At 39.6% G+C, this 17,330-nt stretch overlaps 1 protein-coding gene across 1 annotated transcript in view; it reads left to right on the forward strand.

Annotated features, from left to right (window-relative positions):
- sema3d (sema domain, immunoglobulin domain (Ig), short basic domain, secreted, (semaphorin) 3D) overlaps nucleotides 1-17,330 on the forward strand; it is a 104,961-nt gene that overhangs the window by 73,796 nt on the left and 13,835 nt on the right. The window contains exons 9-14 of the mRNA XM_088339579.1: nucleotides 2,585-2,699; nucleotides 4,501-4,570; nucleotides 4,661-4,805; nucleotides 8,741-8,963; nucleotides 10,531-10,619; nucleotides 10,810-10,851. Coding sequence (XP_088195705.1) covers nucleotides 2,585-2,699; nucleotides 4,501-4,570; nucleotides 4,661-4,805; nucleotides 8,741-8,963; nucleotides 10,531-10,619; nucleotides 10,810-10,851 — 684 coding nt within the window. The remainder of the gene's footprint in view (nucleotides 1-2,584; nucleotides 2,700-4,500; nucleotides 4,571-4,660; nucleotides 4,806-8,740; nucleotides 8,964-10,530; nucleotides 10,620-10,809; nucleotides 10,852-17,330) is intronic.

Raw genomic sequence — 17,330 nt, forward strand, 5'->3', positions numbered from 1 at the left:
CAGCACAACGAACCCAGCTAGCAACTATTATACAGAGACAGCTTGCTACCTTGTGCCTCTGTCATTGCCGGTTCATTGGTCCATCGATATTGAATTAAAGTTATTCTCATTGATATCAACAGATTGTGAAATTTATTCTTCAGCAGACAGCACACAGAATATGGTATCACGGGGGCAAGTTAGGTAGGGCTTTGTGTGTTGGATGGGCGCAACTGTGATGGGCTAGTGTTTGCTATCAGTGCACAAACACCCCCGTGGCCACCAAAACAAACTGCGAAGCACGGCAACAGCTAGTATTATAGTGTTTCACTACCGTAAATTATTAAACTATAGAGTGCACCTGATTATAAGCCGCATCCACCACATTTTAAGAGGAAAACCGATTTTGTACCTACATAAGCCGCACCTGTATATAAGCCGCATGCGCCCACATTAAAAAATGTAACACAAACACAAAATTAACCCAAACCCGACTTTAAGTCCCGCGATCGAAACTAAATGTCGTTCATTAAAGTACACAGTCCAAAAAATCACAGCCAGCAAAATGAATGGAAAATGATACCGGGACTTAAGGTTTGATGCAGACCTGCAGAGTCCGGGTCCCGTTGAGTAGTAATCCAAGGAAAAAAGTGTATATTTCCAAAGGTAAGGGTGGGAAAAATATGTATCCACTATTGTCTGCCGCGTCCACAAACAGGTCTGTCTGTTCCCCACTTTTACCGGTCCCCAATTCCTGTCACCCCGCGTTTGTTCCGCCCCTCCTTTTTCATTCGCCCGTGTAAAACATATCAGAACAAGTGTCTAAAATAAATACAAATAAATACATTACAAAAATATACAGTTGCAAATACATATTATACATAGGTTACACATATTTACAAAGAAAGACGGTACACCGAGAGAGTTTTCAAAGCTTTAATAATAATAATATACAGGTAACTTTCATCCCAAACGGTGCCTGTGACAGGGCAGTTAATGGTAGCAACACGCTAGCAACATGCTCGCAACACAGTAAACGGGTCTGGTAAAAAAACATACCGTACTTGTAAAGATCACGGTAAACCGTCTTCATCTTCCTCCTTAGAACTGAAGCCATCAAAGTCGTCTTCCTCAGTGTCTGAAAGAAACTTTGTCATATAGACGTCGTCCCACGCTCCCGCAGCCTCACTCGCGCTGTTACTGTCGCTGGAACTCTCATCCACACCTGATTCTGTGCCCTCCTCTCCGTCACGCAGCAGACCGGCTTTTCGGAACCCGTTTCCTTCTTTATCGGACTGCTCGATTGCTTTTAGCTTGAAAGCTGCGTCATGTGCCTTTCTTTTTGCACTTTGCATGATGAGGGTATGTTTACGCTAATTTAATTTATGCACAAGCCAAGAAGTTGCAGTCTTCCTCGGCGCATATATCCCACCGGTCTAAATCTTACCTTTTGTACTCGAGCGCCGCTGGCGGCCGTTAGAAAAATTACATAAATTGGCCGCATCACTTAATAAGCCGCAGGGTTGAACCTTTGGGAAAAAAGTAGCGGCTTACGTATAGTCCGGAATTTACGGTACATTGAAATGAAATTCATCAAATAAATTGGTCTCTGAGGAAAGTCAGAAGAGCGCAAATAAATGGAGATTCCCAGCGGGTGATTCGTGGATTGTTATCAAGTCCGGTAAGAGACTGAGGCAGCGTTGGGAGAATAGAAAATAGCAATGCCGCAGGTCCGAACTACTGCGGCTAGGCTACCTAACTACTCTAACAAGCTACCCCAGCCAAGCCTATATCTCACCAACGCCAGATCCATTACCCATGGAACACATGACCTGGAGCTACAAATCTTGGGAAACCGCTAAATTTGGGATGGTGGTATTTTAACCATCACGGAGACCTGGCACAATTCGAGGCTACCCGATGCGTGCAAGCTGATCTCTAATTCGCTTTCTTACACTGAAAGGAAAAGCCCTCCAATTTTGATGTACCTTTGTATGATCACAATAAACACAATTCAGCTGCAATTCTGTGTTTTGTGGTTTTATTTGTAGATCTACAATGGTAATTTTGTCCCAGTCGTATACTCTCAGTCGATAAGGACGTTATCTCAAGATAAGTTTGACATTTGGGGCCTTTTTAAATTTGGCGTCGCTACTTAGCAGATTTTCACGTTTCGTGGGGGTTCTGGTACCCACTAGCTGTGATAACCGAGGGATTACTATATGTATTATTTGCTCGGTGGCCTTAGGGGTATGGCGCCCGCCCCGAGACTGGAAGGTTGTGGTTCAAGTCTCGGCCGAGTCATACCTAAGACTCAAACATTGGTACCCGTTGCCTCCCTGCTTGGCGTTCAGCATTAGGGGTTGGAATTGGGGGGTTTGCTCACCTAACGACTCCCAACACCTCAGTTGGGTTGAGCGAGGGGGCTGGGAATCCCCTCCTCTGAATCAATCTCCCAAAAGAGTCAGAAATGACTCTAGCCACCTCCCACTAGGCGGATATGGCTGTGGTATGTATTATTTGTATCATTTAATGAGCAAGAACATGTTTTGTCCAGCTGTCTCGTGGTGGTTTTATTGTAGTGATGACAATGGCTGTCTTACAGAATGATGTGGGTGGTCTGAGGAGCCTGACCAACAAATGGACCACCTTCCTCAAGGCCAGGCTTGTGTGCTCCATACCTGGACCCGATGGAGTGGATACGCACTTTGATGAGCTACGTATGTCCCTTGAAGTCCATTTCTTTGACACATACAGTACATAATCATGATGCTATGCCATTTTCTGAAAAACACTCCAAACATTTTCAATTTGAAGCTTGTCCTGCTTTTGGGGAAAGTGGGAAATCGGATCTTCTGATGTTAAAGTTCTAACCTCAAGGCTTTTGTGGCAAATGCGAACCACAAAAAATTGCGGATTTTTCTGAATATTTTTTCCGATAAATGTAGTCAGTCCAGGGCAGCGTGTGCGGCACTGTTCTGAAGTCATGAGATCGAACCTTCCTGTGTGGAGTTTGCATGTTCTCCTCGTGTTGGGTAAAAGAAGCGCTGCAGACTCCTTCTACTTACCTAATGTCAGATGTCATTACTGCTTCTTGCCAATAGCTAGCAAGCTTCCTTTATGCTTTTTGGCTAAATCTTTACAATGTGCTTCACACTTACCCATTCACACACACACTCACACACCAGAGAGTTAACGCTTCAAAGTAATCTCATTTCATCTCATCAGCTGCGCCGCTTATCCTCAGTAGGGTCGCGGGGGTGCTGGATCCCATCCCAGCAATCACCGGGCAGTGGGCAGGGGACACCCGGAACTGGTTGCCAGCCAATCGCAGGGCACACAGGGACAGACAACTCGCTCGCTCATTCACACCTAGGGACAATTTGGACCGGCCAATCCACCTGAAATGCATGTCTTTGTCTACTCAACCCTGCCTACGCTACCTCCGACAAACTTTGAACAGCTATTTGAAATTTAATGCAAATACGACCAGAATCTTAACAGGGTTTAATTCATCTGAACTCTGTTTTCGTTAATCCAAAGGGAATAAAAGCGGCGCAAAATGCATTAAGCATGACTTTTTAATCTGATCCAATAAAGGGCCTGGATGGCAAAAGGTGCGATATTATCACCAGGGTTGGGTAGGGTTACTTTAACTGGATTACTTTCAATTACTTTTGGATGACTCCAATACCAAATATGCAAATAAAAGACAAAATAAACTAAATATGAATAAAATGATGACTCACAACACGTGGTAAGCTTTCTTTCCTGGCTTTGATCTCTTTGATCTCCGGCAAAACTAACATAAAATGCTAGAGAAACAAAATGAAAATAAATCCAATTAGCTTGCTAACATCATGTTTGCCATTCCATGTATTCCGTTACTCCCCAAGCCTGTACAACATTTAGTCATTTTATTCATGTTTAGTTTATTTTGTCTTTTATTAGAATAGAATAGAATAGAATAGAATATGCCTTTATTGTCATTGTTACAACATGGGATATATTGTAACAACAAAATTGGACGACTCCAGTTCCACATTTTACAGTGAGGATAATGAAACAAAGAGATAAAGGAACAAAGAACATGTTTTAACTGTCTTTGTTGTAAATAGGCTCTGCTTCCTCCGGAGTGACAAACAGAAATGGTGGATACAACTGGATGTTTGATCTTACAGTACACCCAGTCCACTGTTTTTTTTCCGAATTGCTCAGTCCACGTATTGAATGGATTTGGGAAGTACAGTCCATAAACATGCCCGATTAAAGTCGCCGGCGACGATAAAAGCTCCGTTGGGGTGTGTGTGTCAATGATTCCGCTCCAAAAGTAATTGAAAGTAATCCAGTTAGAGTAACCCTACCCAACCCTGATTATCACACACCAATGAAAACAGTACATTTCAGGAAGCTGCTCGTCTTGAAAACACATAAGAACCTCAGTTCTTAAAACTAACTACCACATCTATTCATCATTCATGTCTGAATTTATAGTCCGTTAACACTGTGTCTTTCTTTTAGAGGACATTTTTATGCTTCCTACCCGAGATCCGAAGAACCCGATAGTCTACGCGGTTTTCACCACCTCCAGGTTTGTTCATTTATCACCCGAAACACTTCCCGTCTCCTTTAGCGTTATGATGTTTGAAACCTGGATTCCCTGTTGTGATCGGCCCCCCAGCGCCATCTTTCGGGGTTCCGCTGTTTGCGTGTACAGCATGGCAGACGTAAGGGCCGTCTTCAATGGGCCCTACGCACACAAAGAGGGGCCCAACCATCGTTGGGTGGAGTACGAAGGAAGGATACCCTACCCGCGTCCTGGAACGGTCAGTAGCTCAACAAAATGAAAAAAAATTGAAAGGGGAAGAGGGAACCGATTTATTTCAACATGTTACATCATATTGAAAAACTTAAAAGTAGGTGTTGCAAAAGTAATGGCCAAAATATTGGCTCTGCCAACTCACTCCAGTAGTTCCCTGTTTACTTCTTAATAAACCAATGTTGACCTAAATGGCGGGGCAGCACGGCGGTGCAGTGGTTAGCTCGTGTGTGGCACAGTTCTGAGGTTATGGGATCAAACCTTCCTGTGTGGAGTTTGCATGTACTCCCCGTGCTTGCATGGGTTAACTTTGGGCACTCCGGTTTCCTCCCACATTCCAAAGACATGCATGTCAGGTGAATTGGCCGGTCCAATATGTCCCTAGGTGTGAATGAGCGAGCGAATTGTCTGTCCCTGTGTGCCCTGCAACTGGCTGGCAAGCAGTTCAGGATGTCCCCTGCCCACTGCCCGATGATTGCTGGGATGGGCTCCATCACCCTCGCGACCCTACTGAGGATAAGCGGTGCAGCTGATGAGATGAGATCGTAATGGCTAACAACAAACAGAGAGCATTAGGTCACAGTTCAAATTCACCTGCTCTGTGATGGGCTTAAAGGTCTGTGAAAACAGACACTGGAGAAAAAACAGCATTATAAAGACCAAAGAACACACCAGGCACGTCCTGGACTAAGTTGTACAAAAGTTCAAAGCAGTAATGGAATGCAAAAAGATTTCACAACAGTCTCACATCTTACAGAGCATTGTGCGAGCAATAATAGCAAAATGGAAAGAGCAGAAAACATCTGGAACCCTACCAAGACCTCGCCGTCCCTTTAAACCTTCGACTCAAACAAGGACAAAACTAATCAGAGAAGCAACCAAGAGGTCTATCACATTGTATGACCTGAATCTGTAGACGGAAAATCTGTGCATAAGACAACTATTAGTCGTTCTCTGCATGAATCTGCCCTCTGTGTCAGAGTTGCAAGAAAGCCTTTTTCTAAAAAAAATACCATAAAAAGGCATTTGCAAAAAGCCGCACAAGGTTCTCTGGTCAAATGAGACTAAAATTGAACTTTTTAGGCTGAGTGCAAAGCGTTACGTTTGGTGTGAGTAATAACACCATCCCTACTGTCAAACATGGTAGTGGCAGCATCACACTCTGGGGTTTCTTCAGCAGGAACTGAGAAGATAGTTAGATTTAATCGGAAGATGGGTGAGCCAAATACAGGGCGGTTTTGGCAGAAAATCTGTTAGAGTCTGCAAGAGACCCGAGAAGGCTGTACAAACTATGAACACAAATGGGGCCAATATTTTTACAATGCCTACTTGTCATTTTTTCCTTTGTTAGCACAGTATCAAATGTTATTATTGATTTTTAGCAAATATTTTTAGTTTTTTATTTCAGGGTTTGAAGCCTAAAATATAGCAATATGTAGAACATTTCTTGGGGCACTGGATGCATAATCTATATTTTATATATAGCCAGATCATGATTCTGGTTATATTTATATATTTGGAATTTTTTGCATGCTTGTAAGAATCACCATACAAATTAAGGATATCTAGTTCATAATTGACGTACGCATGTATAAACTAAATTGTATATTAATTTAAAATATTTTTAAAAATGTTGAACTGGAAATATTTTAATATAACTATTGAAATCATTCAGATTTTCATTTCTATGGGGGAATGTGTACTGTAATCACCACAATTTCCAGTTGTTTAAGATGATTGAAATCTAGATTATAGTGTACAGGGGGCACAGACTAACCATGTGAGGAAAGAGACTTACCCACACTATTATGTATTTTCCTTGTTTTCTAATTATTCTTTGTAGGGTAAAGTACTGTTTTCCTGTTTTATATTACCTTACATTCCGGACTATAGAGCGCACCTGATTATAAGCCGCACCCACCACATTTGAAGAGGAAAACCGATTTTGTACATACACAAGCCACACCTGTATGTAAGCCGCATGCGCCCACATTTAAACATGTAACACAAACACAAACACAAAATTAACCCAAACCCGACATCAAGTCCCGCGATTGAAACTAAATGTCCTTCATTAAAGTCCACAGTCTAAAAAACACAGCCAGCAAAATGAACGGAAAATGATACTGGTACTTAAGGTTTGGTGCAGACCGGCAGAGTCCAGGTCCCGTTGACAGTAATCCAAGGAAAAAAGTGTATATTTCCAAAGGTAAGGGTGGGAAAAATATATCAGATAAACACATTTACACATGCAACTCCTTTTTCTTTAACCAACCTTTTACCCACTCTTCTTTCCTTGTCCGTCCCTCACCTTTAGCGGTCCCCACTTAAACCCTGCACCCCGCGTTTGTTCCGCCCCTCATTTTTCGTTCACCCGTATCAGAATAAGTGTCTAAAATAAATACAAATGAATACATTACAAAAATATACAGTTGCAAAAACATATTATACATGGGTTACACATATTTACAAAGAAAGACGTACACCGAGAGAGTTTTTAAGGCTTTAATAATAATAATATAGCTTTGACAGGGCAGTTAAAAGTTAGAAAAGTTACATAAATTGGCCGCATCACTGAATAAGCCGCAGGGTTGAAAGTTAGGGAAAAAAATAGCGGCTTATAGTCCGGAATTTACGGTAAATATGACTTCCCAGCAAGAAGAACATCTGACAGGGGTGGGCACCTAAAAGCATAATCTCCAGACTACTCCCTTTGGGCACATTTTTATCTATAATATTGTAATCTCCAACTGTTTATTTTTTTGTATTCGTTCGTGGTTGATGTTGTTTTTGTTTTGTGGCAAAAACAAAACAAAAAAACTGCAAATAAATTCAATAATTATATTCATCCAGTGCCAATAAACATTACTCGTACGGTTGCAAATATGAAAATAATACTAAAATACATTTCCAAATTGTCATGCTTTCAAACGACCACCAGAGAGAGACATAGCACACAAAAACTCCCGTGGGCTGTGAATTCACTCATTCACAATCATCTAAGTCCTTCAATGCCAGATGTTTCTCTCAAAAAGGAAAAGTGACAGCCAATCGTTTTTTTTTTCATTTGTAATGCTTCCAGTACAGGGGTTTTTCAGCTTTTTTTCAAGGAGAGATACGTTTTGTTTCTTAGTAGCGCAAAGATAGATAGACAGGTAGGTAGGTAGGTAGGTAGGTAGGTAGGTAGGTAGGTAGGTAGGTAGATAGGTAGATAGATAGATAGATAGATAGATAGATAGATAGATAGATAGATAGATAGATAGATAGATAGACAGACAGACAGACAGACAGACAGGCAGGTAGGTAGGTAGGTAGGTAGGTAGGTAGGTAGGTAGGTAGGTAGGTAGGTAGGTAGGTAGGTGGATAGATTGATGGATAGATAGATGGTAGACACTGACTATGATGAAATGGCAAATCAATCAAGTCACACGAGTTCGCCGCGGTAGCCTCTATAATTTTTTTTCGTTGCAAACGAAGCGAGCGGTTTGACGCTACTGTGCGCATGCATCTGCCGCCTCGGACTTCATGTGGTAGTTATGTAGTGAAAGGAAGTCCGTCTCTTTTTAAAGAACCGGCTTTTTCGGCTCAACTCATTAAAGAGAGCCGTCTCTCAAATGGCTCACTTGCTTTGATGCATTATTCCATCTCATTAGCTGCACCGCTTATCCTCAGTAGGGTCGCGGGGGTGCTGGAGCCCATCCCAGCAATCGTCGGGCAGTGGGTAGGGGACACCCTGAACTGGTTGCCAGCCAATCGCAGGGCACACGGGGACAGACAACTCACTCGCCCATTCACACCTAGGGACAATTTGGACCGGCCAATTCACCTGAAATGCATGCTTTTGGAATGTGGGAGGAAACCTTAGTGCCCGGAGGAAACCCACGCAAGCACGGGGAGAACATACAAAAATGATTTTTCAACTGCTTTAAAAATATTTTACAGTGTCCCAGTAAAACGTACGACCCTCGCATCAAGACCACAAAAGACTTCCCTGATGAGGTGGTCAGCTTCATTCGTTACCACCCGCTCATGTTCCGCTCCGTCTACCCAGTGAGCGGCCGGCCAGTTTTCACGCGAGTCGGCGTGGACTACATCCTCACTCAAATTGTGGTGGATCGAGTTCTCGCTGAGGACGGACAGTATGAAGTTCTCTTCCTTGGGACAGGTGAGTGATGGCTTCCGCAAATTGGCCACTAGGGGGCAGTCCCTTACCATTTCATTTTTATGGAGCGCTTGAGAGCGACGTTTTTTCTTTTTTGAACTAATGCACACTGCCTGAAGAAAATCTTTAATAATATATATTACATACCTGTCAACCTCCAGGGCTCCATGCCCTTACAAGATGTTGTATTTTCCCTTACAAAATACAAAAAATCTTACACCATTTTTTTTTCAAACGTGTTTTTTTATGTAGTTTAACATGTTATATTGTACATGTGTTTCGTTATATCATATATATTGTTCATTAACATTTTGTTGTGAGATCCTGAGTTGCTCGACATGAAAAAGTTCAAAAATGAAGTAGCTTGGACATTCACCGTAGAAGGAAAAAAATACATGCAAATACATTTTCTTATTCAAATTATTAATTCATTTTCTGCATTGAATTATTGTTAGTAATATACTGATAAAAGGGATAACCACAAACCTGTCTTTTTTCATTTTCTCATTTTATACTTCCTTTTTTTCTTAACTTCTTTATACGACATAATCATTCGTAATAGAAAGCATCAAAGCAAGTGAGCCGTTTGAGAGCCGGCTCTCTTTAATGAGTTGAGCCGAAAAATCCGGTTTTCTAAAAAGAGACATACTTCCTTTTACTACATCGAACCGCTCGCTTCGTTTGCAATGAAAACAACGATACCGAGATAGAGGCTTCTGCGGCGAACTTGTTTGACTTGATTGATTTGCCGTTTTGTGATAGTCGGTGTATAGCGAATGGTACCAATAATTGACAAATTTGCATTTTTCCGTACAGATTTTCTTGTACATCGTACCTTTTTTCATTTTCTCATGTTATACTTCCTTTTTTTCTTAACTTCTTTATACGACATAATAATTCGTAATATAATGCATCAAAGCAAGTGAGCCGTTTGAGAGCCGGCTCTCTTTAAAGAGTTGAGCCGAAAAAGCCGGTTCTCTAAAAAGAGACGTACTTCCTTTCGCTACATCAAACCGCTCGCTTTGTTGGCAACGGAAAAAACGATACCGAGATAGAGGCTTCCACGGCGAACTCGTTTGACTTAATTGATTTGCCGTATCGTGATTGTCGTGTATACCGGATGGTACAAATTGACAAATTTGCGTTTTTCCGTACAGATTTTCTTGTACGTTGTACACGTCTATAAATGCATGATAAACGTACTTCGTACGGCAAAAACGTACAGGTTGATAGGTGTGAATGATTATTATCTCACTCGGTGCAAAAACGTATCAGTACGTTATCAGAAGCATTGTCCCTGAGTGCCAAAACGTAGAAAAAAAGTTTTTTGTTGATTTAAAAATATATTATAAAGGCTTTGACACTGATGATCAATAAGTATCAGGCCCCGGGGGATGATTTCAGTATGATAAATCACCAATAGATGGCAGGAGTGGCTTTGATCAGATCTTTATCCACACATCAACAATATTTAGGTTTTTCTTACTATATACAGAAAACCCTACAAGTTGACAGGTATGCATTTATATATTTTGAAGCCAAAAGGTGCCTGTCTGTTTCTACGTCACAGATATCGGCACAGTCCTCAAGGTGGTGAGCATCAACAGGGACAAGTGGTCCACGGAGGAGGTGGTGCTTGAAGAGCTTCAAGTATTCCAGGTTGGATGTGAAAATATCACACGGAGTCATAAACCAACACATATCTTCAAATGATTTTGCAAATGACTTGAAATTGAAATGCCAGCTGTTGCGCAGTTGTGCAGTGACAAACAATGAAAAATCATTTTTTTCTTTAAAAAAATATTTCCAAAAATGTGAAGTTATGATCTTGTTATTATTTTGTTTACAGATTCCCACTTCAATTCTCAGTCTGGAGATTTCGTCCAAGCAGGTTAGAACTCATTTTACATCTTGTCTCTTGATATACTCTAAGTCAGGAGTCCCCAAACTAGTTCCTGTGAGGGCCACATAACTTTTCCCTTCTCTGATGAGGGGCCGGGGTCAGTTTGTAACAGAAAAAATGTGATGATCGCGGGAGTGCCTAAATATAAAAATATATGTTTTTCCAGAAAGCCACATTTAAATAACCCTTTCTGGATTCTTCACATAACTAAAGTCAGAAAATAAATAACACTATTAATGAAATAAATAATAACAAAATAGCCATCTCTAGGCTCTTCACAGAAAAAAAGCCAGGAAATAAATAACACTATTTATGAAATAAATAATAACCAAATAACCCTCTCTGGGTTCATTTGTTTTATATATATATTTTCTTGTTGTTTTACCTGCAAAATAGATGACATTAAGAGTGATTTATTGAACAAATCTCATTAAATTATGTGAGATCCCCTTTAACAAATAAATACAAAATAACATTGCCATCAATTGGTACTTTTCAAGAATCATTTCACAAAAACACCATAACTGTACCTTACAAAACAACTCACTTTGTGTTTATACGGTAACCAAATATACATATTAACTTCCCAGTACACTCTTAACCCAGTCCCGCATAACGTAGCATACCTCACTCTGTTGCTTATGCTAACGGACGACTCACTCGTACTATTTCATTTTTTGTAAACTTTTCAGACAACCTTTACGAACATATTTTCACATATTATACTCCTCACAGTAAGTGTGTTACCAGTATAAACATCTCACCTGCAAAATAGATGGTAAATGTCAGTCTCACACGACACCATTTACTTGTTGACATTAAGAGTGATTTATTGAACAAATCTCATTAAATTACGTGAGGTCCCGTGAGACTTGACCCAAACACCCTTCCCTGACCTGTGTGACTATGTCATCTAGTGGTGATATACTGGTACTTCACTTTTTCTGCTTTACAAAACAACACCAAAATGCCAAAATATAACATTTTAACAAGTCAACAACCCTTGTTGTGTCGTATAAAATAGTTACTAACTAATAGTTAATAATGAAAATAGTTCATGACTAAGGAACATTTTATTGCAAAAGTCCAACTTTATTATCAAATACAAATACACGTATATGAAAAAAATAATCAAAATGCTTTCTGGTATTGTTCAGGGGGCCGGACCAAATGTGGAGGCGGGCCGTTTCCGGCCCGGGGGCCGTAGTTTGGGGACCACTGCTCTAAGTAATGAGGATCAAAGTGCAATGGGGAGGGGAAGACTGTAATTTTCGGCCATGGGACAGTTTGATAATCTGGAGACACACATGCTAAAATTGTCAGCACGGCGGCGCAGTGGTTAGCGCATGTGCGGCACAGTTCTGAGGTCGTGAGTTCAAACCTCCTGTGTGAAGTTTGCATGTTCTCCACGTGCTTGTGTGGGTTTCCTCCGGGCACTCTGGTTTCCTGCCACATTCCAAAAACATGCATGTCAGGTTAATTCGCCGGTCCAAAATTGTCCCTAGGTGTGAATGAGCGAGCGAATTAGCTGTCCCTGTGTGCCCAGCGATTGGCTGGCAACCAGTTCAGGGTGTCCCCTGCCCACTGCCCAAAGACAGCTGGGATGGGCTCCAGCACTCCCTGCGACCCTACTGAGGATAAGCTGTACAGATAATGGATGGATGGACAAGCTAAAATTGGCCCTTGTAACTGTTTTGAAAAAAAACAAAAAACAAAACGATGTTTCTGCATTTTGGGAACTTCTAAGCTGTGAATATATAAAATGGATGACGTGTACGCAATAACTTAATTGTAAAACATCTATCATTGGAAACGGCTTATGTTCATTTGCATTTTTTATTGAAAATCATGTCCATTAAACAACAATCAATCAACTACAACCCATAGATAATAATAGTATTGTTATTATTAATATTACTTTTTATTTATCCAAAGCAAGTTTTTGGTTTTAAGAAAAAATTAAAAGGATATCCCCAAGTTAGCTATTTAATGAGCTAAGAGGAGACGATATTTAAATAGAAGGAAATGATTAAATTATATTTTAGTTAATTATTACTTTATTTTATGAGGCGAAATAAACCGATGCCTTGCAATGTCTTAACAAAGCTCACAAGGTTTTAAACTGAATGACGAAAATGACCTAATGGGAAGTAATTCAGCTGTTCTGAACTAAATCAGAAAACAGCATTGCATGAAGTAATATGTTTGTCCTGAAAAAATATAAACACATGGCCGCATGTAAAAAAACATGTGTTACTTACAATGCTTACTTTAAGATGAGAAGAGCGAAACATGATTTCTACTCCAATATAACTGGTACTGACTATAAATAGTGTGATAATGAGATAAGACCTAATACCTTCGTTGTGTGCAGGGGTCAGTAAGGTTTTTAGAGTGGCGTGCCACTTTCCAATTTCCTTGTAAATCATTGTGCCACACCAAGATTAATGACTCGCACAACATTTTTTTTTATTTTTCCAACAGAGCTGTAATTGTACACCAGTCCAAATATACAACATGGATAGACATTCTAATTTTATAACTCAGTGTTGTTCAACCTTTTTTGAACCAACGTGCACTTTCATTTATAAAACAGTTCCGAGGCACACCGTCCCGCAAAAATGTTTGAAAATGAAGTTATGTCAAAAATTTCACTGTGCTACCTCATCAGAAGATAATTAGTATATAAAAAGAAGAAAATAATACTTAAAATAAAAAAGAATGATGTGCTTTATGTTTTTATTTTTTATAGTGCAATCTTAAACCGCTTTGTTAAACAAATTAAGTTATTAAATGTCTGTCCCTCACCTTTAGCGCTCCCCACTTAAACTCGGCACCCACATTTGTTCCGCTCCTCATTTTTTGTTCACCTGTGCAAAACATATCAGAATAGATGTCTAAAATAAATACATTACAAAAACATACAGTTACAAATACATATTATACATGGGTTACACATATTTACAAAGAAAGACACCGAAAGAGTTTTCAAAGCTTTAATAATAATAATATAGCTTTGACCAGGCAGTTAATGGTAGCAACACTCAAGCGCCGCTAGCGGCCGTTAGAAAAATTACATAAATTGGCCGCATCACTGAATAAGCCGCAGGGTTGAAAGTTAGGGAAAAAAGTAACGGTTTATAGTCCAGAATTTACGGTAGTTTCTTTTGTCTTTTAATAGCATGTTTGGTATTGGAGTAATCCAAAAGTAATTGAAAGTAATCCAGTTAAAGTAAGCCTACCCAACCCTGGCCTTAACCCACTTGGTCCAGTTTCATCCCCGACTTCCATAGCGACTACCACTTTTCATCATGCTGGTTCTACTTTGACCCCTCCTCAACGAGAGTTTTTAGCTCTCTCAGCCACCTCTCGCTTCATTATCTCAAAGGTCAGCGGTGTCACTAGACACTTCAACCCTAATCAAAGCCGCCATTAATCAATGGCTGCGTTTTGACCTGCATGAGTCCGAGGGAGGGGGGAAGGAATCTAGCAGGTCTGACAACAGACATCAGTCTCTGGGGGGTGATGGGCATATCAAATGCATGTGGACACACAACTTTTATTAGCATAAATACATTTTTGCACTGCACGTTAAAGCCCCAGTGTGTAATACTTGACCACTATATGGAATTGTTTTGTCTAATGTCAAGTCAAGTCAAGTCATTTTTATTTGTACAGCCCTTAATCACGAAGAGTCTCAAAGGGCTGCACAGGTTATTACACAGACTATTTTTCCTGATCTGGAACCAACATGAGGGCAAGGAAAAACTCAAAAAACCTCAACATGAGGAAAATGAAGAAACCTTGAGAAGGGACCCCACATGTGAAAGGAAACAAGTACCAAATGCAGCAAGTTAAAGATTAAGTGAGGTTTCTGAGTTTTTCCTTGCCCTCATGTAGGTTTTAGATCAGGGGATGGTGTCATAACAGTCTGTGGTTTGCAATAATCTGTGGTCTGTGCAGCCCTTTGAGACTCTTTGTGATTAAGGGCTTTACAAATAAACATGACTTGACTTGACGATTGACGAATGAGAATGGAAACGAGTACCAATTGCAGCAAGATGCCAGACAAACATGGTGCCGACTTTTAGATGGGATTCCATTATGTAAAAGAAATGTAAACTTCTCGTACTATGATTTTTAATAAAAAAATAACTTTGGTATGATAGTTCATGTATTTTTGCTTAGTATGCAAATCAAGGTGTTTTTTTTTTGACAAAATTAACGGGTTTTTTTATCACGCACTGTATGCATGCATGCCAACCCTCGTTAAGTGTCATGAGTGAATGTTCTCTGCGATAAATTTCAAGTTCCAGTTGTCAAGAAGCGGGTCGGGAATCAGGAAGTTGGAACTCATTTGCGTAGACGATCTGTCACTTTAATCGAGAAAGAAAAGTGGTCCAACACACAAACGGACCAAAAACAAAACAAAGCAGGCTCAAATGCAGGCAAAACTACAGACTAGGCATTTAATGGGATTAAACAGAATTTGTAGGAATCTCTCAGAATGTTACACCGAAGTGCAACAAAGTCCAACAAGCAAAACAGGTATCAGACAGGCATGAACAGGTTTTCAACAAGGGTGAACAACGATCTGGCCAAGGGCAGTTCCAAAAGGCACGTTTAAGTACCCATAAGAGTAATCAGGAAATGCAGGTCAGCCGGTGTCAAGGGGCGGGGCCAGCTGGGCGCCATGACAACCGTGCAGGACATGACACCAGTGATGCTAGATTTACTTGATGAAAAAGAAAACAAAATTTGCTGTCAGATTAGCCAGCGGTAGGACATTTCTGCAACCTCGGTTTGGCGCCTTCTGGTCGAAGGTAGCACACGAATTCGTGACAACACTTTCTTCTATATTGATAACTATATTGATTTGGTAACCTGTATGAATCGTGAACTAATTAACCTAAAAGTATGAAGTGATATAAATAAATTATCTTTAAATTTGAATAAAACCAAAGTAATATTCTTTGGTAATCGCAAGGCAAATAAAGATTTCTTTTAAACTATAATGCATTGTATTTAATATATTGTTCTCTAGTTCTGCCATATTTAACATATTGTGCAGAAGTCTGGGGCAATCATTACAAAAGTTCACTACATCCCCTTTTTATCCTCCAAAAATGTGCAATAAGAACCATACACAGGGTAGGATATCGGGATCATACTATTATTTTATTCATGCAGTCCAAATTGTTAAAATTGGATGATTTAAAACAATTTTTCACTTCACAACTGTTATTTAAGGTCAACAAAAACAGAGTGCCAGGAAACATCCAAAAAGTATTCACTCGGAAAGAGGGAAATTATAACTGTAGTGAAATCAAAATCCCAAAGGTGAGAACCACCAGGAAAAGTATGTGTGTGTCTGTGTGTGGAGTCAGACTTTGGAATAATTTGCAAAATGAGATCAAACAATGTGCAACTATCCATGTGTTGAAATTTAAATACAAAAATAACATTACTGGCGAAATACAGGGACGAAGAAAATGGGATATGAGTGAGATTGGAAATACTGCGTTTAAAACTATGGTTAACTTGTTGTTATTGTTGCCATTATATCAGAACTGTTGTCATGAATATTATGTTTATTTGTATTGTTGTTATTATCATTGGTGCCGCAGTGACATTTGGTAACTTGGCGCCTTATGACGTTGAGAGATGGGTATTACGAAGATTAGTGTATAAAATATGTGATTATTATAATTATTGATATCGGACCTATGTAATAAGTATTTCCATGAAATTTTGTTATATTAGACACAAGAGCAAAGGATGATTTGTAAAATGTATTTAATAGGGAAGATAAAGCGTTGGGAAAATAAGCATTTGCTTCTGACTACCCCTTTTCCAACATGTTATGTGACATTGTTTTGTTTTTGTCCTGTTTTTATTTTAATGTTTGAAATAAAGTTTTCATTCATTCTTCACAAATCTACTCAAGAAATTCAAAAGTATAGTGATTTAAAAAATGTCTTATACGTACAAAATGTCCCAAAAGTTACTCAGAGTACAGAGTTACGACCTAGGGTCACTTTGACTGTATTACTTTCAATTACTTTTGGATTACTCCAATACCAAATATACTAATAAAAGACAAAATAAACTAAATATGAATAAAATGATGACTCACAACACGTGGTAAGCTTTCTCTCCTGGCTTTGATCCCTTTGATCTCCGGCAAAACGAATATAAAATGCGAAAGAAACAAAATGAAAATAAATGCAAACAGCTTGCCAACATCATTTTTGCCGTTCCATGTATTCCGTTACTCCCCAAGCCTGCACAAAATGGAGTCATTTTATTCATATTTAGTTTATTTTGTATTTTATTAGCATATTTGGTATTGGAGTAATCCAAAAGTAATTGAAAGTAATCCACTTAAAGTAACCCTACCCAACCCTGCTTATCACTAATTTCTTGGGATTCAATAATATCATGACAAATGGGCAATAAAACACAGT

The sequence above is a fragment of the Urocampus carinirostris genome, chromosome 7, assembly GCF_059441175.1.
Source record: "Urocampus carinirostris isolate Australia breed hairy pipefish chromosome 7, RoL_Ucar_1.0, whole genome shotgun sequence".
Classification (NCBI taxonomy): domain Eukaryota; kingdom Metazoa; phylum Chordata; class Actinopteri; order Syngnathiformes; family Syngnathidae; genus Urocampus; species Urocampus carinirostris.